The following is a 21,485-nucleotide window of genomic DNA, read 5'->3' on the forward strand; positions in this document are numbered from 1 at the left end:
AGACACTTTGAAACTTCTTCTCTTTGAATTTTCCCAAATCTATATTTTCAAACTTTTTATTTTGAAATAAGTTTAGATTTGCAGCAAAGTCACTTAGATAGAACTGAGAGTTCCCATATACTCTTTAAGTCCCCCCACCATGCTAACATCTTACATTATCGTGTCCATTTATCAACACTGAGAAATTAACATAGTACGATACCATTAAGGAGATGAAAGACCAAGACTATTTTTAAATAATGCTTTTTTCCTGTGATCTAAAAGCATCAATTCTGGGGCACCTGGGTGATTCAGTTCATTGAGCAGCTGACTCTTGATTTTGGTCATAATCTCAGGGTCATAGGATCAAGGCCCACACTGGGCTCCATGTTCAGTGGGGTGTCTGCTTGAGAGTCTCTCTCCCTCTCCCTTTGCCTCTCCCCCTCAAATAAATAAATATTTTAAATTAATTAATAATATATAAATATATTTATATTATATAAAATATATAATGATAAATATAAACAATATTAAATAAACATAAATATATAAATATATTTGTAGAATAAATAAATAAAATAAGATAATTAAAATAAATAAATAAAGTAAATGCTCACTGTGGAGAATTTGGAAAATCCTTAAGAAAAAAATGAAAATTTACTGTCTTCTCCCCACTGAGCTATAACTACTATAATGATATGGTCAGCTTCCTTTCTTTTTCTTTTACTCACACTTTTTCTAACACAGTCTGGGTGTATTAAACATACAAAATCTCACTCTCATTATATTGTAAGAACATTTTCCTATGTCAATAAACATTCTTTAAAAACACACAATTAATAGCTGTATAATATTCCATCAAATGGAGGTACCAAAATTCATCTCAGTTTCTTAAAATATGCAGTCATAAGTGACTACAGTGAGCCTCATATTTACTTGTATGATTTATGTGATGGCACACTGGGGAAAGAAGCAGCCCTAAGACATGAGTCATGATTTTTTTAATCTCTAAAATTATTTTACGAAATAATACTGGAAATGTGAGCTGGGGGGAGAGGAGTGTTGGGTTCTGCTCTCCTCTACAAGGCCAGTTCTACTTGGATGGTGTTCGTTCTGCTGAAGCCAATGGAGTCACTGCCTCCAAAGCCTGGATCCAGCAGGAAAGCTGGATATCACATCCTTGTTGATCAGAGATTATCTGAACCAAATCTTTCTCATTTCTTTGGCTTATATTCCAAGCAAACTCTGAGATCTAAAAAATTTAACCCAATACAGTCACAAACTGCCAATCATCTTAAAGCCCTTACTGATTGCTGTGACCTTGGGTTTCTCCAGGGCTCACCAAGTGTGCCTGGTAAAGGAAGCCCTAAAGTGTAAGTCCAGAGCTCTACAGGGGTGCTAGGCTAGGCTCCTCTTCCTCCTGTGGGGATAGTCCCTGGAGATGCTGAACTGTTCGTTCCCACCTGAAGGGCTCGGCATGTTACAGGCCCCTTTCCCAACATGCAAGCAAGCTCTCTACACCAGCTATCTGATTCCATACCTGGTAGTGCTGGTCGCAGACCCTCGGGAAACAGCTCAGCCTTTTTCAAACTACACTTGCCTTCATTTAGTTTAAAGGTTACACTTGTCCTGATGGTGGCGACATCTTCAGAAAGAAACAAGTGAGAGATGTTACCTTCAGAGGCAAAGGAATGGAAAGACCCGGATGGGGTGGATAATGGTGAGCTATCCCAAGGCTGGGTCCCACCACACTCTGCATATCCTGAGCCCACAAAAGATTTGGCTCATGACCCTGAGGCTGGGAATGGCAGGAGCCTCCTAAGAGTTACTCTTGTTCGTCCACCTGAGATGAATCCAGTGCTCAAATATGATAAAGAGAGGGCCCCAAACAACCTCAACACTGAAATGAACTATGAGGTCACTTTTGTGCCTTCCTGAGAAAGAAGACCAGAATCCCCTAGTTTGAATTTGGACACGATTGCTGAGGGAAATGGTGGAGGGCAGATTCTCCTGGAGAAGGCTTTCCTGGGGAGGAGAAGTTTGAGGGAGTAGACAAGGATGGCACTCACCAAATGCGGCTAAGATGTCTGGGTTCTGGGGGGCAGCAAAGGTCCCACTTTGAGGGCCTTGTGTGCAAAATTCTGCTCTCCCCCCACAATCGGTCTTAACTATATGTCAAGTTCTGGAGCCAAAGCTCAGGACTCACACACTAGCTTATTGACTTGTGATGAGAACTTAAGCAAGTTACTAAAACTCCCTAAGTCTCAGTTTCCTCCTCTGTAAAACAGACAAAATTGAGGTATTTACATTAAGGTACCTATATTACTATGAGGATTAAATAAGATGATGCAAAAAAAAAAATAGCTTAGCCTACTGTCTGGCACACAGTAAGAACTGAAAAACTTGGGGTGCCTGGGTGGCTCAGTGGGTTAAGCCGCTGCCTTCGGCTCAGGTCATGATCTCAGAGTCCTGGGATCGAGTCCTGTATCGGGCTCTCTGCTCAGCAGGGACCCTGCTTCCTCCTCTCTCTCTCTGCCTGCCTCTCTGCCTACTTGTAATCTCTCTCTGACAAATAAATAAATAAAATCTTTAAAAAAAAAAAAGAACTGAATAACTAGTAACTATCAGTTTGCCCAACTCCACTGTGTCCTATCTGAGTCACTCTGGGTACATTATTCTACCTCTCTGAACCTCAGGTTCTTCATCTGATTAATGAGAAGGATAGTAACATTTCCCTGAGCACTGCAGCGTGGATTAAATCAGCTCAGTCCTGTAATACAGTGGCTGGTATATTTTAACTGCTCGATCAATATATTTGAGTATTATTATCATGGTTCTGGTCTCTAGCTCTGCTCATATATGTAATATGGACATCAAGCAAGAATCAGGGGCACCTGGGTGGCTCAGTCAGTTAAGTGTCTGCCTTAGGTTCAGGTCATGATCCTGGAGTCCTGGGATTGAGTCCCACATCAGGCTTCCTGCTCAGCTGCTTCTCCCCCTGACCCTCACTCTGCTTGGGCTCTCTCTCTCTCTCTCTTTATCTCTCTCTCTCAAATAAATAAATAAAATCTTAAAAAAAAAAGAATAATTTCCTCATTGATGTCCTCATGATGTAATCACAGAGATCTCTAAATCTGGGAGGATAAGGCTACTTTAAGTCTTTACATTTCATTCTATGTCTTCTGACAAACAGAAAGGGTTTGGGACTGTTTCTCTGGACAGAATGTTTGCCCCGTCATGCCTATGTCTACCTCCACCAATGCCAGGTGCTCCAGGCACACCCTGCCTGCTGGGCCTTTGAGGTACAGGGAGTTTGGGAGACTTGAGTCTCCTGATCCCAGAGTTCTGTGGGCCTCTGCCCAACAGGATGACCCACCAGGGCTGAACACAGAGCCTCCAAGCACACAGTGGACACTTGGTAAATATCTGTTACGTGGTGAGTCAGTTTTCAGGCTCCAAGGCTGTGGACAAGAACAGCCTGTGATGTGCTCGCAGCACTGAGGAGATTAAGAGAAAAGAAAATAAAGCCAATGCCCAAGAACAGCACCCCAAGAACGAAGCCCTTTTAACACAGTGAACCCCAGAGGAACACGCAGATTTGGTAATTACCCCCGAAAGCTGAGTCATTTGATTTTTGCTGTTTGCTCCTGAGAGAAGAGGAAGAGCCACAGGCGACAGAGTAGGCCTCTTGCAGTCCTGACAGACAGAATGTGGGTTGTCAACATGTAAGCAAGGTTACAGTCTCTCCTGGTAGCAGATATATTCGATTCCCGCCCCCCATGCCACAGAAACCACAGACAAATGCCCAGCATATGGGGTCTCAAAGCATGAGCCTCCCTGATGGTCAAGCGGCAGCTGGCCAAAGACCTGGAAACCCTTTGAGGGCATCGAACACCTAACGGCCAGGAAGGCCTGGCCCTGGCACGAGGACTCGCCCGGGGGACTGGGACCCACTCACCTGGAGAGAGGTGAATGCCCGAGTGACATCTGAGGAAGCACCTGTCTCCTCCGCCACTCTTACCGCAATGCAGGGACACATAGGGTGATACGCTAGTGGGCAGGACCCCCTTCACCTCTGGACAGGACAAAAAGCAGACACTTACAGAAAGAGCAGGACACTTCCAGGTGAGTCCCAGATACCCAAGGCCCCAAGGAAAGAAGGGAGGGCTGATATCCAGCACAGAACTCAAGACACAGGGCACTATTTCCCTCCAAGGTAAAGAAGCTACTTGCATGCTCTTTTTTTTCCCATGCAGGAAAACAGAAGGGATTCCAACCTACACAGAAGCACAGACGGAAACACTGAAGAGCCTGTAAAGTATCTCCTGTTTTTGAACTATTTCAAGAATGGCTTGCTGCCACTGAGGGAAGAAGCATCAGGGGCAGATGAGGGCGGGTGCACTCCGGGCCCCGGGGGGACAGAGCTGCCTGCGGACTGAGAGACGCGGGACCCCTTACCCACACAGTCTTTTTTATTCCAGTGGAGCTTGTACGCGGAGTGGCATCGGCATTCGTAGCTGCCCACTGTGTTCACACACACCTGCTGACAGCCCCCGTTGTTGACGCTGCACTCATCAGTGTCTGCAGGACAAAACACTCTCCTGTCACAGCAGCCTGCGGGGGACCAGGCTGGTGCCATCCCTCCCCTGAGGAAGGAGCAGCAGGGAAGTCACAGGGTCGAAATCCATTAACCCAAGGGAAGGTGCTAGCTGCCTTCAGGATGTGCACTGGGCCCCAGCTGACCCCACTCCCCACTCTGTGGGTCTCCTGGCACGTGCTTCACCAGGATGGTCTCAAGTTCCATTCTGGACCAAACCTTTCCCCCATTAAGGATGCTCAGAAGGGGACACACTCTACTTCCACGTGTCCAAACTCAAACACTGCACAGGCCTCCAATGTGAAGTTCTACCATCCTCCTGGGTTACATGCTAAGGGAGACAGAGTTAGGACTCCTCATTGGACAGTTCATATTCAGTAGTTGAATTATAGAGAAGGGAAATTACTTGCTTTAATCCGCATCTACCCAAGACCGAGTCCAGGTTGTAAGGCAGCTCCACCCAAAACCCAGACACCGTATTCAGGCCACACATCCTTGGGGTTTCCTGATGGACTAGAAGAGGATGTGTGTAGCCATGCCAAGGATATATTAGAAAGAAGGAGAGACGATGTTTTCTACACCAAATTCCTGCTATCCAATTCTTCTTAAGCACAGGGTACAAGAATTGGGCAGGAAGTATTTAAGCCCCGGGTTAAACATTTGGATACTCAGGATCACCATGGAAGCCATAGCCATTCTGAATCAGAATCTGAATCTGTATTCTCAAAGATCGTTGAATGAACCTGATGATCATGGGGGGCAGGGTGGGAGTCAGTTGAGGTCAAATCCGATTTTTGCCATAGTCTACATGAGCATCAGGACAGATGACATCAGAACACAAGGCTACATGGGCACAGCACAGACAGATGGAGTTGATGGTCCACTTCCAGCTCCAGGTTCCAACAGACAGGGTATCAGCTCCTGAGAGATCCTCCCACGGTCTGAATATACTACATCAATAAAGTCAATAAAGAGTTCGCAGTTGATTAGCTCAGTTCTTCTCTCTGCTCCGTAATGGAACATGTTAAAGGGATCAATGTTTTTAAGCCCTTAGCAGATGCTTCCCTTGAATCGATGAACTCACTACTGCTGTACTAAAATGTCCCACTCATTCCCCAGTACGGGAAACTTGACCGGGACCTGGGGAAACTGTGGGAGGTAGGCCTGGCTCCCCGGCAGGACCAATCTCCCCTGCCTCTAGACCCTCTGCTCACCTCCGCAGTGGGTGAAGCCATAGAGGGTGTACCCTTTGTTGCAAGCACATGTGAATGTTCCGGGGTGGTTGAGGCAGCTGTGGTCACAGGTCCTATCCAAAGAGCATTCATCCACATCTGTAATTGTCAAAGGGAGAGGGGAGCTGAAACCAACGCTGAGGGGTGAGTACAAAGAACAGGTCTATAACTCCACTCACTGACCAACAAGAAAAACAACATAAACAGAATTTTAAAAGTGTCCATCAGTTCTCCTGCTCACTTGTGTTACAGAAAATGTTGAGTAGTCTACAGTAAGTATACTCACAATCAGAATCCTTATTTCTAAATTCTGTTGTAAATTGCAGTTGCCTTTAAGCTCAGTTGGCCTCTCTCTATCCCATGCTTATCTGCAGGGATGAGTAATTTAAAATATTTAAATGAATCTAAATGAGATAACATTCCTTAAAAGGGTTTGCAAATGATAAGCTAACCCATGCGTTACTGTTGTTACATCACTATTGGTAAAGCAACAGTACTGATTATATGAGCTATAGCAAATGGAAAGGAGAAAACAGTTGGGGGTTGGAAATAAATCCTGTTCTTATCTTTCCAGAATTAGTCTTTGGGCCCCCAGAGGCCAACTGGGTTTTAATGTCCTCTGCACTAAAAGAATGCATGAATGCTAACATCCTCAGTGATTTTCTATCACAGACACTAAAATTTGGTGATTAAGCTCCAAACTGGATCCTGTTGGCCAATCCCTTGGCTTTGTTCTTCTGCCATGGTTCAGTCCCACAGAGCCCCTCCTGTCCTGGTCCAAGGTGGAGGCATCGCTGGCTCTGGCTGGGGTCCTGGAAACTAGCTTAGGAGGCTGCCTTTGTCAGTCTAATCATCTCTTCTTCCCTGGTCTGGTCCTCACATCTTTCCTGTAGACTAGAATTTCAGTGTTTCACTTCCTCAACTCTTTGGAGGGTTTTAACTGATTTACGACTTGCATCTCCAAATGGATAACCCAGGACCAGTGCAGAGCTCCGTGGAAGCCAACTATCCCAGAGCTAGATCTCTTTTTCAACATCAAATGTGCCATAAGAAACTATGTTAATAAAAAACAAACATTTGGAAGGAACTGGAGGGATGAAGAAATGAAATTAAAAAGGGCAAATTCTTACAAAACCTCTTCATCACTAGCTTTTCCCAGAAATCCTGGCAGTTTCTTCAGTAAATCTGTTTTGTGAAAATATTCTTTCTACCAAGACCAATCAGTGAAAAATAAGAAAAAGTCCATTTCTTTCCTAGTAATTGATGTTACTCTATGAATTCTGTTATTAACATCAGCCAGTTGTTGAGAAAGTGGACTTGTTCAGTAGCTGGCTTTGGCTGCAAATGACGGGCTGTTGCTTTGCCAAAAATAATGAGATCACTTTTCTAATTTCTTTTTAATATGTTTACTCAGCTTAAACAGTATTTCTGGCTCTATACATTCTGAAACATTATGTGGAACATCAAATTTGCTTTCCAAGTACAATGAAAGAAAGCCATGCAATAGTCATCTAGAATGAACTTGTTGAATTTAAATGGGGCTATACTTGAACTGCCTGACAAATTATGTATTAAAAGAAAGAGAAAAAAGAACAGAGAAACCTAAGTCACACACTGTAAGATTAAAAAAAAGGGTAATGTTACATTTTTATTACTTGAAGTGAGAGTAAATATTATTTTCTGATTTTAATTCTGGGATTTCTAACAAAATAATTTAGGTTATTCTTATTCCCAGAAATGAAACAAGACTACATGACAGCACATCTTTCCTGAGAGCGGCTTCCTGTATATCCATGAGGCATAAAAGGTGTTCATCTGAAAATATCAATCACGCCTCGCATCCAACACACCAAAGAGTTACCACCACCCCCAAAGAGTTATCAATAACAACAACTGCTCCCTAAAGATGGTTCCTTGACACCCCTTGTGTGGGAGCAATGCATCTAAGAGGAGGTCTGTAACACTGCCCGAAGACCAACCAGCATTGCCTCCACTCAATCCCCTCCCTCCCTCTCCCAGGCCTCAAAGGCTGGTTGGTCATTAAAACAAGGGCTATAAGGAAGAGACCAACCGGTACATGACCTTGATTATGGGTTGACCTCAACTTTTCGCTAGGAAAAAGTAAGGTATGTTAACAGAACCTACATATTTTTGCCACCAAGTTTTGTCATAAAATCCACAAAACTAAAGGAAAATGTAGAAGAGAAAAATTATTCATAATCTCAACACCCTAATGCAAACCTGTTTACGCTCTGTGATCCATGCCATTTCTGGCAGCGAGCTCTGCTGTAATCACACCAGATGGATGCTTTGAGGTGTTCTCTAATCATTAACAGCTTAATGTCCAAAATACACTTGTGAGCTACATCAGTGTTTTTATTCTACCAACAGATGAAATAAGTGAAGCATGGGCTGGAGGTTAGATTAATGACTCCGTCCATAAGCCCAAGGAGCCAGTCTCTGCCAGTGTGGGGTTTCATCTTCTCGGCTCCGACCAGCGGGCATTGCACAGCCCGGCTACGTTTCAGCACATACCTTGGCAAGACTTCTCATCTGTTAATAATTTAAATCCCTTTTTGCAGCTGCAGTCAAAACTGCCCACGGTGTTTTTGCAGAAATGATCGCAACCTCCATTGCGGCTCTGGCACTCATCGATATCTGTAACAGGCAAGCATGGGCAAATCAGAGAGCGAAATGGGTCTGCCTTTCCCCAAATCCCTGACGTGCTACTGTGTGCGTGCTTCGTTCCTCTCTGCTACAGAAACAGACCTGTGAAAGCATGGAAGGGTGTTTGCTCATGTTTTCAATCTTACACATGTTTTCTTGTTTGGCTGAACCAACTGGGAAAAGCAAGTGCCTCAGCCCCTCAAGAATTCTGACTAGCATTAAGGAAACAAGTTATGGGAAAAGAATGGTAATGTCCTGTTAAGTTCTCATCCTTGCACAGCTCTCTTGAGATAAGGGGGCTCCCTTCGGTATACTTTCCATTCCAGATTAATGATTAAAGTTATAAGGAATTAGGACATTTGTTTGGGCAAATTATATGATGATCAAGTAGCCTCAAAGCTTTTAAATGATTCCTGATACTCAAATTAATCCTATCTTCTCTCAGTTTCATCTGGTAACTGGTTATCTGCTTTGTATCATGTTAAAGAACTAAGCCTTTGTACTCTTGCCCATGAAATACTAGCAGGTCACTGAGGTCTCTATTCATCAGTAAAAGTTAATTGTACAGCTATTCATTAAGTTCTCTGGATAAAAATCTTGGCTGTTATTTCTATAATAATCTCTAGGCTGTTATTTATGAGATGTGATCTTATCACTTGCAAATGAATGTTTTCTTAAACTTCTGCCTTTTTTCTAATAAGGCCGCTGCCTGTGTTATCTGATGTTTGCAGAAGCTGACCTTCTCAACAGTTAGTGTAATTAAGTTGGCTCTAATTAAGCTTACTCAATTATAATCTTCCACTAGCCCAGGGAAGAAAAGCTTCCACCGAAATGAATCATAAGCTTTCTGGAGTCTCTCTGGAGGTATGGAGGGGATGAGCTGCCTTTATCCCCACACATTAGCAGCTTGGAGAAGCACAGGCTACCTTTACAGGTCTTCCCATCCAACTGGAGTGTGAATCCCACAGGACAACTGCAATGAACACCTGTCGAAGTATCCTTACAGGTGCGATCACAGCCTCCATTGTTGACAGCACACGTTTCTGACAAGGGGGTAAGAAAGACAGTTAGCTTGCTAAAGAAGCCCTGATGCAGCTGGGAGAGAGGATAAGACTGCAGGATTAACGCTTGACAAAGTTCACGGAAGCCAAAAAGCACTGTGGTGCACTCACAGTTGTAGCCCAAATCTCTACCACCTGAAGGTGAGATAAATGGAGAGCCGGTGCAGCTCCTCTCACCCACCTAAAAGAGTGACATCTCCCAGAGAAGCTTGATAGAGGGTTAAAAATGTGTCTCCAGCCTGCTGAGCCTTTCCCCCCTCCACTGGCAGATCGGAAGCTACTACGTGTTCCTACTGATCCGTAGCCACCGACCTGCACAGTGTGGCCATATCTGGAAAGCTAGATGCGAATGCAGAACAGGGCAAAGGAAGATGGTCCCTCCTTAATCCGGAACCCTCTCCCTTCAAAATAAGTAATGGGGAAAACAAGAGAGGGCAAGCTTTGCCTACTCCAACCGTTCCCTTGCTGTAGAACAATGACTTCATCCTTGCAGCAGTCAGTCAACTCAGATTAGGGGTTTACCTTTCCCTGAAAGGAGAAAGAATGGTCAGAAGTACATGAAAAATCAGCCACAGTTGGTAAGTCACAGCTACAGAGAAGAGAAACAATGAGCAAATGTCCTTCTAGTTTTACTTACTGACTTTACTTCCATAGCGACATCAATGTAGAGCCTTGGAGGGAAAGCTTAGTTCTAATTAAATATGCCAGGCAGAATAAGTTTATCTCTGTTTCCTCTCAAAACCTAACATGAGAGTGAATAGATTTTTTAAAGTATAAATCCTTTTTTAAAAAAAGATTTTATTTATTTATTGGACAGAGAGAAATCATAAGTAGGCAGAGAGGCAGGCAGAGAGAGAGGGAGAAGCTGGGTCCCTGCCGAGCAGAAAGCCTGATTCAGGGCTCGATCCCAGGACCCTGGGACCATGACCTGAGCCGAAGGCAGAGGCTTAACCCACTGAGCCACCCAGGTGCCCCTAAAGTATAAATCCTTAAGAACTGGTATAGCCACTATAGAAAACAGTATGGAGGTCCCTCAAATTGTTAAAAATAGAACTACCCTATGATCCAGCAATCGCACTACTGGGTATTTACCCCCAAAATATGTAAACACTAATTCAAAGGGATACATGCACTGCCCCCCAATGTTTATAGCAGCACGATATACAATAGCCAAAATATGGAAACAGCCCAAGTGTCCAAGTGATTGATGAATGGATGAAGAAGAGGTAGTGTGTACACACACACACACACACACACACACACACACACACACACACACACACAATGGAATATTACTAAGCCATAAAAAAGAACAAACTCTTGCCGTTTGCAATGACACGGATGTAGCTAGAGAGTATTATGCTAAGTGAAATAAGTCAGAGAAAGAAAAATACCATATGATTTCACTCATTGTGTGGAATTTAAGAAACAAAACAAATGAGCAAAGGAAAAAAAGAGGGAGAAACCAAGAAACAGACTCTTGACTACAGAGAACAAAGTGATGGTCATCAGAGGGGAGGTTGGGAGGGAGGATGGGTAAAATAGGTGATGGGGATTAAGGTAGGCTCTTGTGTTGAGTACTGGGTCATATATAGAAGTGCTGAATCACTATATTATACACCTGAAACTAATATAACACTGTATATTAACTATACTAAAATTAAAATGTTTAAAATTAAAAGTACAAATCCGGGATGCCTGGGTGGTTCAGTCAGTTAAGCTTCTGCCTTTGGCCTGGGTCATGATCTCAGGGTCCTGGGATGGAGTCCCCCATGGCAGGAAGGGGGGGGTCCTTGCTCAGCAGGGAGCCTGCTTCTCTCTCTGCCTCTGCCTGCCTGTCTGCCTATTTGTGCTCTATATCTCTGTCAAATAAATAAATAAATAAAATCTTAGAAAAAATTAAATAAAAGTACAAATCCCTAACGACGAAGGAAATGGAAGCAAAGACAATAGATGAAAAACGTCAAATATCCCGTAAGTGACATGTCAAGGAGGGGCAGTAATGGACAAAGCAGAAAGCTAAACCCTAGCAGTCTGCAGAGGGGGTACCAACAAATGGTAAGCTCAGGTGAGCCACAGAACCCCAGAAAGGCCCAGGAACTGGAGTTGCTAACTTACCCTAAAGGCAGAGGTGAGGAAGAAGTTAAAAATAGGAAGATTATTATATGTCTATATAACAAATGGATAAACCCTCAGATCCCCTCCTAAATTCCACAGCCAAGTGACTACCCCTTCCCTATTTGGGCCACAGCAGAGAAATTCATCTTCTGAAGAAGTGGGACCAGAGAAGCACTAGACTCAAGGATACCAGGAAGAGCAGGAGGGAGGAGGAACACTGTCAGGTGAAAGTCTGTACCCTGAAAAGAGAGATCTCAAAGCCCCACCTCCACTACCCCCACCTCCCCAGCTCCAGGATCACTGGTGGTCAAGTCTATGTCCCCTCGGCAGGAGACTGAAGGATTCCTCTCCACCTAAACTGGCCTGGCCAAGTGAAAAGACATTTAGACACTGGCATTTCAGGGTCTCGAAATGAAACAGCCAAGTCACTGCCTAGTCATCCAAGTTTAAAGCCTATTGGCTGGTAGAACACTCAGTTAACTTTTTAGTATTTCACTATTAAATATGAAGAGTCAGCCTCGAATCACCAGACATTTCAGGAAGGCCTTTTTTTTTTTTAATTAAAGATTTTATTTATTTGACAGACGGAGATCACAAGTAGGCAGAGAGGCAGGCAGAGAGAGAGGAGGAAGCAGGCTCCCTGCTGAGCAAAGAGCCCGAGGAGGGGCTCGATCCCAGGACTCTGGGACGACGACCAGAGCCGAAGGCAGAGGCCTCAACCCACTGAGCCACCCAGGTGCCTCCAAGAAGGACTTTAATATTAAATAAACACACCCAATCAAATGAATAGGGAAAAGGGAACTTGGAAGAAACAAAGACAATACAAGAAACGAGAGAAAAGTTTTAAAAATCTCATGACTAATTTCCCCAGAGAGCTAAGGAAAGCATTCATGAAATATGAATAGGCGCCTCCAACAGAAGACGTAAGTAACATTTTTAAAAAATTAAAATACGAAAGCAGAAATTTAAAAAGGATCCTGTAGAGGGTTAGAAGAAAGAAGATGAAAAATCTCCTAGGAAGCAGAACAAAAATTAAAGTTAAGAGAAGAAAAATTAGCGGAGTTAAAACAGCCAACTGACAGAAGTTTCAGAGAGGAAGAATAGGAATATGTAGTGAAGAAAATTTATCAAAGAGGGGCATCTGGGTGGCTCAGTCTTTAAGCGTCTGCCTTTGGCTTGGGTCATGATCTCAGGGTCCTGGAATCGAGGCCCATGTCGGGCTCCCAGTTCCACAGGAAGACTGGTTCTCTCTCTCTCCCTCCCCTTGCTTGTGTTCCTGCTTTCACTCCCTCTTTCTCTCTGTCAAATTTAATTAATTAATTAATTTTTTTTTTTTTTAAGAAAATTATCAAAGAAAAAAATGTAAGGAACTTTCTCAGAACCAGGGTGCTCCACTGTCCATATTGGAAAGGCATTCAGCACAACAGGTGGGAAAAGTCCCATTATGAGGGTCGCTATTGTGAAATTTCAGACCACCAGGGACAAGGAGAAAACCCTAAAAACAACCAGAGAGAAACTTTCATGGGTTCCATTCAAAGGATCAAGAATAAAAAGGACTTCAGACTTCTTGAAACAACACTGAATCCTTGAAAACAGTAGAGCACTCACTACTCACAACTCTGAATTCTATACTGAGCCAAATGCTCAATAAAAATAGAGTAAAAGGCATTTCCAGGCATGGGAGGTTTTTAACAATCTATACCTACCCACGTGAACTAACAGCAGGGAAGACATGGGGTCCACAGACATGGGAGCAAGGTGAGGGGGATTCCCAAGCTGGAGCTAGCTGGAAGGCTGAAATGAGAGGTGTGCAGCCAGCCCCGGGGTTGGTCAGAGGAACACTCAGAAAAAAAAAAAAAAAAAAAAAAAGATTTTATTTATTTATTTGAGAATGCACAAAACACAGTGAGAGAGAGCATGAGCAGGGGGTAGGGGCAGGGGGAGAAGCAGGCTCCCTGCTGAGGAGGGAGCCCAGTGAGGGGTTTGATCCCAGGACCCTGAGATCATGGCCTGAGCCAAAGGCAGACCCTTAACTGACTGAGTCACCCAGGTGCCCCCAGAAAACACTTTTTAAGAAATGGAATTAATAAGTTGATTGCTGTATTTGAACACATTGAAAGGGTTTTAGAACTCTGCTCAAGATGTGCAAAAGAACTGGTAAGAGGTACTTAGAAACGTAGGCAAACAAAGACAATAATAATCACAGCACACTACATGGTGGGGGTGACTCACATTTAGATATTCACAGTCACAATGATGTAAATATACAATGTTGATTTCAATAGTGATAGAACTACAGTAAAGGTGTGGGAGAGAGAGAGCGCGTGCATTGGGGGAGGGGGCAGAAGAGAGCTAAAGCTCGGTGTGCTCTGTGGTAAGAAGTCCCAGCTAACACCCAAAACTGTCATATCAGGAAATAAGTGCATAATATAATAAAACAAGAAAAAGAGAAATAATTGTATTCACTCTTCAGAAATATGGGGGAAGGGGAGTGAGAAGAAGAAACAACTGGGAGAAATGGAAATTGCAACCTCTGGCAAATGGGATGAGGGAAACGGAAGTTCTGAAGCAAGGAAATGATATTTCATTACAAGCTTAATAGCACTAATTAGGTCCTTAAGGGTGTTTTTTTAATATTATTCGTATGTAGTATTTTGAATTAACACAATTAAAAATAACTTTAAGAGGGCAGAAAAGAGCTCAGAAATGTCACGTGCCCCGTAACCCGTGGCTGCTCAATATATTACCTGTTAAATCTAGAAGCTATCAAAAAGTCGGCTTTGTCCCGGTCAAGCCAAGCTTTCTCCAGAATAATAACGCACCCAGGGATCTGACAGCCGCCCCACAGCCACGGCCTCTACTTCTGCTCCCGTCTCCAGCTCTGCCGGCAGACCTTCCCACACCCCACTGCCAAGTGCTGCTCTTCTGCATTCATCTCTTTTGCCAGCAGCACAGACTGAAGTCAGAGAGACAAGGACTTCGCTGACAAAAACCCCAGACACATGGCCATGCTGAGCCAGGGATGGCCCAAAGTGCCTCCCTGCTCACAGCCGCTCCGAAGAATTGGAGCTGACATTCACTGACCACCTATGAAGTCCCAGGCATTGGACTCTGGGCACTTCCACACATTATCATCCTCACTGAGCTTGCTGAGAACCCTAAGAGGTAGGTTTTATGATCCCCAGTTGAAAGACCCAAGACACAGGCTCAGGGCCATTCGCCAGGTGGGGGCAGCCCTGGGACCCTAACCAGGCCATTCTCGGGGCTGGTGCCCTTCCCACAACTGCCAGGTCCTTGGATGGGGACTGAGTGACAGCTGTGGGGGAAGAGCAGACACACCTGGCTTGACAGGAGCTGCTAACCCTGGTCCAGCTGGTCTGAGGGGGCATGGGCCCCAAGTGCAGGCCTGAGGTAGTAAATGAGGGAGGGAGAGGGTCGACGACAGTGGCCAGGGAAGGGTGGGGGAGGCGCCTACCCATAAGCAACCGCCGCTTCACCCGCTTGTCGCCGTCCACCACCAACGTGGCATTGCTCTCTGTCCCCTCCGGAGCAGAGTCTTCTCGCTCTGTAAGAGACACCAAAGAGCACAGTTTGCAGAGTGAACGAGTCCGATGACTCACCCCTGCACAACCCCTTCTGCTGAAACCCCAGACGTGAGAACAATGGAGGATACGAGATTCTGTTCGCTCAGTAATAATGTGTTGTAATGAGGCTCTGTGGGGAACAAGGCCGGTGACATGGCCACAGAGCCTTAGTTAATGTTGGAAAAGATTTTTGAAGCATATGGCAGTGACCAGAGACACCAGCGAATGCAAGCTTCAGATTCCCTCCAATGCCCTTAGTCCAGGACAAAAAAGAATCTTGGGCCTGGGAACCTCTAAATGGAGCTAGCCAAAGACATGCCACGAAGTACAGGATTGGCATCCTGACAGAAATACGCAACCCTGTCTTCTGCTCACCATAATGGCCACTAAGTCATCACAAATGGCTAGCTTTAACTTCACATGGCCCTGGCCCCTTAGGATGCAATGTCCCAGTCCTCAGAACACCATCTTCAGGAGCCCCCTCATCTAGGAGAGAAAGGGCTTTCCGAGGTGGCACAGGAAGAGAGAGAGAGAGAGACCCCCTCTGAGGACTAGACCACTTACTCCCACTGTCACGTGTAAGATAGCACGGGACCTGTTTGGAGGCAAATGGACCAGGAGCACCCTGAACCTGGTGCTAAACACCATTCACAGTCAGGGACAGGGCTAGGGGTTTGGGGGTTAGGGGGCTAGAAGCTAGAGGATTAGGGGTTAGGGTTAAGTTTAGGGGTTAGGGGTTAAGGTTAAGGGTCAGAGGTTATTGTTAGGGTTATGGTTAGGGTTATAGGTGGGCAGACCCTTACCAAGTATTGGGGTCACTCACCGAGGCAGCTCCTCCCATCTGCATGCATCTTGTACTGTGGATGGCAGCTACACTCGGGGCCTTCAGCAGTGTCCTCGCATGAGTGCTGGCACCCACCGTTTCCATGGTTACAGGTCACTGAGATGAAAAGGAATCAACATGTTGGGCCATGCATTTCCACAAATGGGGCTGCTTTTGTTTCAGAAGGTCTCTGATAATCATTCAGTAAGCATCTGAGCACCTTGTATATGCTAGACATGGTGCATAAAACAAGTAACTCTGACTCAGAGCCTGCCGCTATCTATGTAGATACAGTACGAATCCAGGAAATCCCAAAAGACAGTTTTGAGCAATTACATAGGAAGATGGGGATAGGAAGGCATTCCCCTTTCATTTTTCAAGGGGAATTATGCCAAAGGATTCTAGACTACTGCGTTGGTCTATCAGGAGAATTTTGCCTATTAATTCAGCTGTACTGGGCCTATAGAAAATGTTATAGCACTTTATGGCTGGAAGAAACAGATAATGTTCATTTGTACATATATGTTAAGATTTCTCTCATGTGATTCTATCTAGATTAGTTAGAAGGGAGGATATTCAGAGGAAATGATGACTCTGCACACAATTAATGCAACATTACCCAAGAATTATGAAGACTGTATGAATTTATTGATGATCAGCCAAAAAAAAAAAAAAACCAACTCAAAACTATGTATTCGTCAAAGTGAACAGTGGTTACCTCTAGTAGGAAAAATGGGAGAAGGAAGAATATGTTTTCTTTACATCCTTAGAACTGTTTGAATACTTACACAGGCATATGTAATTTTTCCAGTTAAAAAAAAAAACTAAATACATATTTGTGATGTTAGAAAGAAACTCTTCTGAGATCACAGTGAGGTAAACACTGTGTACACATGAGATCAACTAAACAGGAATATGAAAACAGTGAAGGGGCAGGAAGGAAGAGCAAAACAAAATGAAACAGGGGCGCCTGGGTGGCTCAGTGGTTTAAGCCTCTGTCTTCGGCTCAGGTCATGATCTCAGGGTCTTGGGATCGAGCCCCACATTGGGCTCTCCGCTCAACAGAAGCCTGCTTCCCCCTTTCTCTCCACCTGCCTCTCTGCCTACTTCTGATTTCTCTCTGTCAAATAAATAAATAAAGTCTTTAAAAAAAAAAAAAAAGTGAAACAGCTGGTTATGTGGTACAATTCTGCAACTTTTTTTTTCTTTTTTGTTCTTTCCCCAAATGTGATTATAATATTATGTGAGAAGTGACCTCTTAAAATATTTTAATATTTTAAATTTTAAATTCCAGGTATTGGGACATCTGGGTGGCCCAGTCGGTTAAGCATCTGCCTTCGGCTCAGGTGGTGATCCCAGGGTCCTGGGATTGAGTCCCATGTTGGGCTTCCTGCTTAGCAAGGAGCCTGCTTCTCCCTCTGCCTGCCATTCCCCCTGCTTGTGTTCTTGTGCATTCTCTGATAAATAAAATCTTTAATTAATTAATTAATTAATTCCAGGTATTCTACTGGTCCCTGAAAGACTGAAATGCCCAGAGTCTCACTCCAGAAGAGAACCTCATCTGGAGACCCAGGTCCTCCTTGTGAAGAGACCAGGAGCGAGGAAGGCAGTTTCCACTTTGCTCAGCCCACTGGAAGCTCTCAGGGACAGCCTTACTTTTAGGGGCCCCAGGTGGTGGTTGTGGTGGTGGTACCAGCCCTGGTTTGACAGGTTTCAGGGCCGCCCACTCTGCTTTGTGATGGAAACTGAAGAGAAGGCCTTCACCAGAGAAACAACCTCCTCCTCTCTTAACCACTAAGGTCGACTCGCTATAAAAAACCATCCCTAGCAAACTGCAGGGGAATTATAGAAGGTCCATGGCTTTGGGAAAACTTGCTAAAGGAAAACCGTCCACATTTCGTCTGGCACAAATAGTGGTTTAGGAATACCTTTAATGGCTGGTTGTTTCCTATGACCAGTTGGAGTTTCATTCTTGTGTTTCATCATCATGGGGCAGCTGTGTCCGGACTGTGGACACCATTCATTCATTTAGTAAACAAGTATGTAGCACATCCTGTGCTGGGCACTGGGGAACAACTGAGGGGCAAAAATAAGAGGAGGTCCTGACTGGGGTGTTCGCAGCTGGGGGGACAGACACATAAATGCACAATTCAGCACATGTGTCATGTGTTATCATTGAGGAACCAACAGTGTTGTGAGAGCCAAAATACAAAGTGGCTGCCTGGCTGGTCAGGGCAGGCTTCTGGAGACAGTTAGCGAGGTGCACCAGGCTGTAGAGCTAGGAGTACCTACATCTGAACCCTAACTGGGCACATGCTTCCTATGCAACCTTGTTGCTTTACCTTCTCCACAATTTTCTCTACTAAAAATGAGGATAATAATACTTAGCTCAATAGGGCGGTGATATTAAGAAGTCAGTGGAATTGGTACATCTTTGGACAAGCCTTTACACGTAGTAAATGTGCTCTCAATAGTAGTTAATCTCTGGGCGCCTGAATGGCTCAATTGGTTAAGCATCTGTCTTCGGCTCAGGTCATGATTCCAGGGTTCTGGGATCGAGCCCTACTTGGGACTCTCTCCTCAGTGGGAAGCCTGTTCTCCCTCTCCTTGCCACACCCCCTGCTGTGTTCTGTCTCTCCCCCTCTCTCTCTGTGTCAAATAAATTAATAAAATCTTTTTTTAAAAGTCCCTATTCTGCTTGTCATTATTAGAAGTTAAGCAGAATATTGAAAGCTGAGTGAGAATTCACCAAGCCAGATCTGGAGGAGTACTTGGAGAAGGCCTGGAAGTACGAAGGGACACGGGCTGTTCTCTGACAGGCAGAGGCTGGGTTTTGGGAAAAGGAGGCAGATGTGGCTTATACAAGAAGCAGGACCAGGAGGCACCTAGGTAGCTCAGTGGGTTAAAGCCTCTGCCTTCGGCTCAGGTCACGATCCTGGGATCCTGGGATCGAGCCCTGAATCAGGCTCTCTGTTCAGTGGGGAGCCTGCTTCCTCCTCTCTCTGCCTGCCTCTCTGCCTACTTGTGATCTCTGTCAAATAAATAAATAAAATCTTAAAAGAAAAAGGAGCAGGACCAGGTAGCAAAGAGCTGGGGTTGCCAGATGACCACATCTGATTTTATTCTGTGGGAACAGGGAGACCAGCCCCAGCATTCACGGTCCTTCTGGATTTTATTTCCTTCTGATTGGTTTCCTTAAAAAGCATCATCTTCCTTCCTCCCTTCCCTGGGGGAGACCACCCCCGGTGCAGCAAACTTAGTCCTCAGTGGAGGTGAGTATCCCTTGACACCCACCTTCCCTGACATGACCACTGTGTCATGAGGTGGCGTTTCTGATGCTGGGCTGCACAAGACAATGTCTGGGGCAGGCTGGATCCCAGCACAGGCATGTGCTAGGCTGTACTTACAGACACAGTCTCTCTGGTTCTTGGCCAGCTCAAAGCCTGGCCGGCACTCACAGGCAACGCTGCCCCTTGGGGCCTCCTTGCAGATGTGACTACAGCCGTGATTCTGATTCATGCAGCTCAGACCCTCTGCAAAAGAGCAGCATGCAGCCAGTGACCAGACTGTGCATAGAGTCTGCAGCCCCAGGGGCATTGCCAAGGCTGGACAGTGGGATCTGACAGCTTGGGTCTCCGTCAGCCCCACATTTTAAGAGAACATGTCATTAAAATCCAATCAGGTCAATTAACAGAGACATGACAAATTTCCTCTGTCACCCAAGAGATACGATGTCTCAAGACTCCTAAAGCGGAAAGAGCCCTCTCCTAATACACAGAAAAGAAAGCGCCCACCAGGGGCTCTCTGGTGGTTGTAGAGCCATGCCTGCAGACCCCAGGAACCAGCTTAGACTCTCTGCCAGGTTGTTACCCATGCTGACCAAGAAGACAAAGAAAGAAGGAGGATCTCTCTAAGAAAATCTGCAGATAGTGGCGCCTGGGTGGCTCAGTCCTTGAGCATCTGCCTTCCATTCAGGTAATGATCCCAGGGTCCTGGGATCAAGCCCTGCAGGAAACCTGCTTCTCCCTCTCCCACTCCCCCTGCTGTGTTTCCTCTCTCACTATCTCTCTGTCAAATATATAAAATCTTAAAAAGAAAAGAAAGAAAGAAAGAAAGAAAAAAGAAAATCTGCAGATAGATGAAGATGGCCAAAGTTTTCACATACTCTTGAAGATGATTTTCTGAAAACATCAACCCTCATCTCTCCCCTAACCAAATGCACATTTTGGAGGTGACTGTGACTACTGGCATCAGCACACGAACACTGGCCCAGGGGCCTCTCTTCTGTGAGCACTCTCATTTAATCTCTGCACCCCACCCCCCATGGCGGGCTTGAAGCACACCAGCAAGGGAGCAGAGAGAGCCCGCAAGCAGGTGGTTTCTGCAGCCACTGTAAAATTCTCTCCAGGTAGACTCTCATTTTCATTGCAGTCCAATCTTGTGGTAACAGTGCAGGGAAGGGGGGTAACTTCCCGAGCTGGTTTAACATGCATTTAAATGAAGGGAGTTCATAACATAGTGTACATCTGTGTAGTTTGCCAGAATCCTGCCTATTCTCAAAACCTATTCTTTGAGACCCTGCCACCTGCCAGCACTCTGGAGGAACTATTATCACGCCCAACAGTATTTTCAAGACCTCCGCTCCATTCGAATTGTGTTATTGACTACACGCCCATCTGATACTTCTTTGTATCTGTGCAAAGAACATCTTTCAGAGTAGGTTTAATGGTTCTCAGCTAACAAGACACTCTCTAATGTAGGAAGTAGTAATGCTGTTTTAAACATGAGTACAAGGGGTGCATGGGTGGTTCAATGGGTTAAGCCTTTGCCTTTGGCTCAGATCATGATCTCAGGGTCCTGGGATTGAGCCCCACATTGGGCTCTCTACTCAACGGGGAGCCTGCTTCCCCTTCTCTTTCTGCCTCTCTGCCTACTTGCAATCTCTCTCTCTCTCTCTCTCTCTCTGTCAAATAAATAAATACAATCTTTTAAAAAAATAAAATAAACATGAGTACAAGAAGTTTTCATTCAACTTCTCCAGGATCCTACACTGTTCTGTATTGTGTCCTTGAAACCTTAGCCAAGTGGTTCTAATTAAGTCAAAAGTCACTTCTCTCCAATTCTCACCACAGAGCTGTTGATCTGTGCTTAACTGGAATAGCCATTTTAATACAAACAGATGTCATTCCTCTTCCAGAAGACAGTGTAACGGTTAATACATCCCACACTCTCTTAAAACCATTTTGTTTTTTATCTGACAGTTACAAGCTGTTTGGACTCCCGCACTCCGTCTGCGGGAAGTCGCTGAGATCCATTCACCCGTGCCAAGGCTGCTGCCCATTAACACAGAATGGGGCTCATACCCGAGCAAAGCTCTCTCATAGCTCTGGCTGGTGATTTGTGGAAATGTTATTTGCTTCTAAT

General features: G+C 44.9%; 1 protein-coding gene across 3 annotated transcripts in view; it reads right to left on the bottom strand.

The window, feature by feature from the left end:
- Nucleotides 1–21,485, bottom strand: part of SCUBE2 (signal peptide, CUB domain and EGF like domain containing 2) — a 68,836-nt gene that overhangs the window by 29,004 nt on the left and 18,347 nt on the right. Inside the window, exons 6-15 of one of the 3 annotated variants that reach the window (XM_032357953.1) lie at nt 19,469–19,594; nt 16,062–16,178; nt 15,130–15,219; nt 9,402–9,518; nt 8,344–8,466; nt 5,791–5,907; nt 4,438–4,560; nt 3,938–4,054; nt 3,589–3,675; nt 1,520–1,624 (exon numbers count right to left, since the gene is read on the bottom strand). In XM_032357953.1, coding sequence (XP_032213844.1) covers nt 1,520–1,624; nt 3,589–3,675; nt 3,938–4,054; nt 4,438–4,560; nt 5,791–5,907; nt 8,344–8,466; nt 9,402–9,518; nt 15,130–15,219; nt 16,062–16,178; nt 19,469–19,594 — 1,122 coding nt within the window. The remainder of the gene's footprint in view (nt 1–1,519; nt 1,625–3,588; nt 3,676–3,937; nt 4,055–4,437; nt 4,561–5,790; nt 5,908–8,343; nt 8,467–9,401; nt 9,519–15,129; nt 15,220–16,061; nt 16,179–19,468; nt 19,595–21,485) is intronic. The other 2 variants (XM_032357954.1, XM_032357955.1) reach the window with 2 other exon arrangements.

The sequence above is a fragment of the Mustela erminea genome, chromosome 9 (assembly GCF_009829155.1).
Source record: "Mustela erminea isolate mMusErm1 chromosome 9, mMusErm1.Pri, whole genome shotgun sequence".
Classification (NCBI taxonomy): Eukaryota; Metazoa; Chordata; class Mammalia; order Carnivora; family Mustelidae; genus Mustela; species Mustela erminea.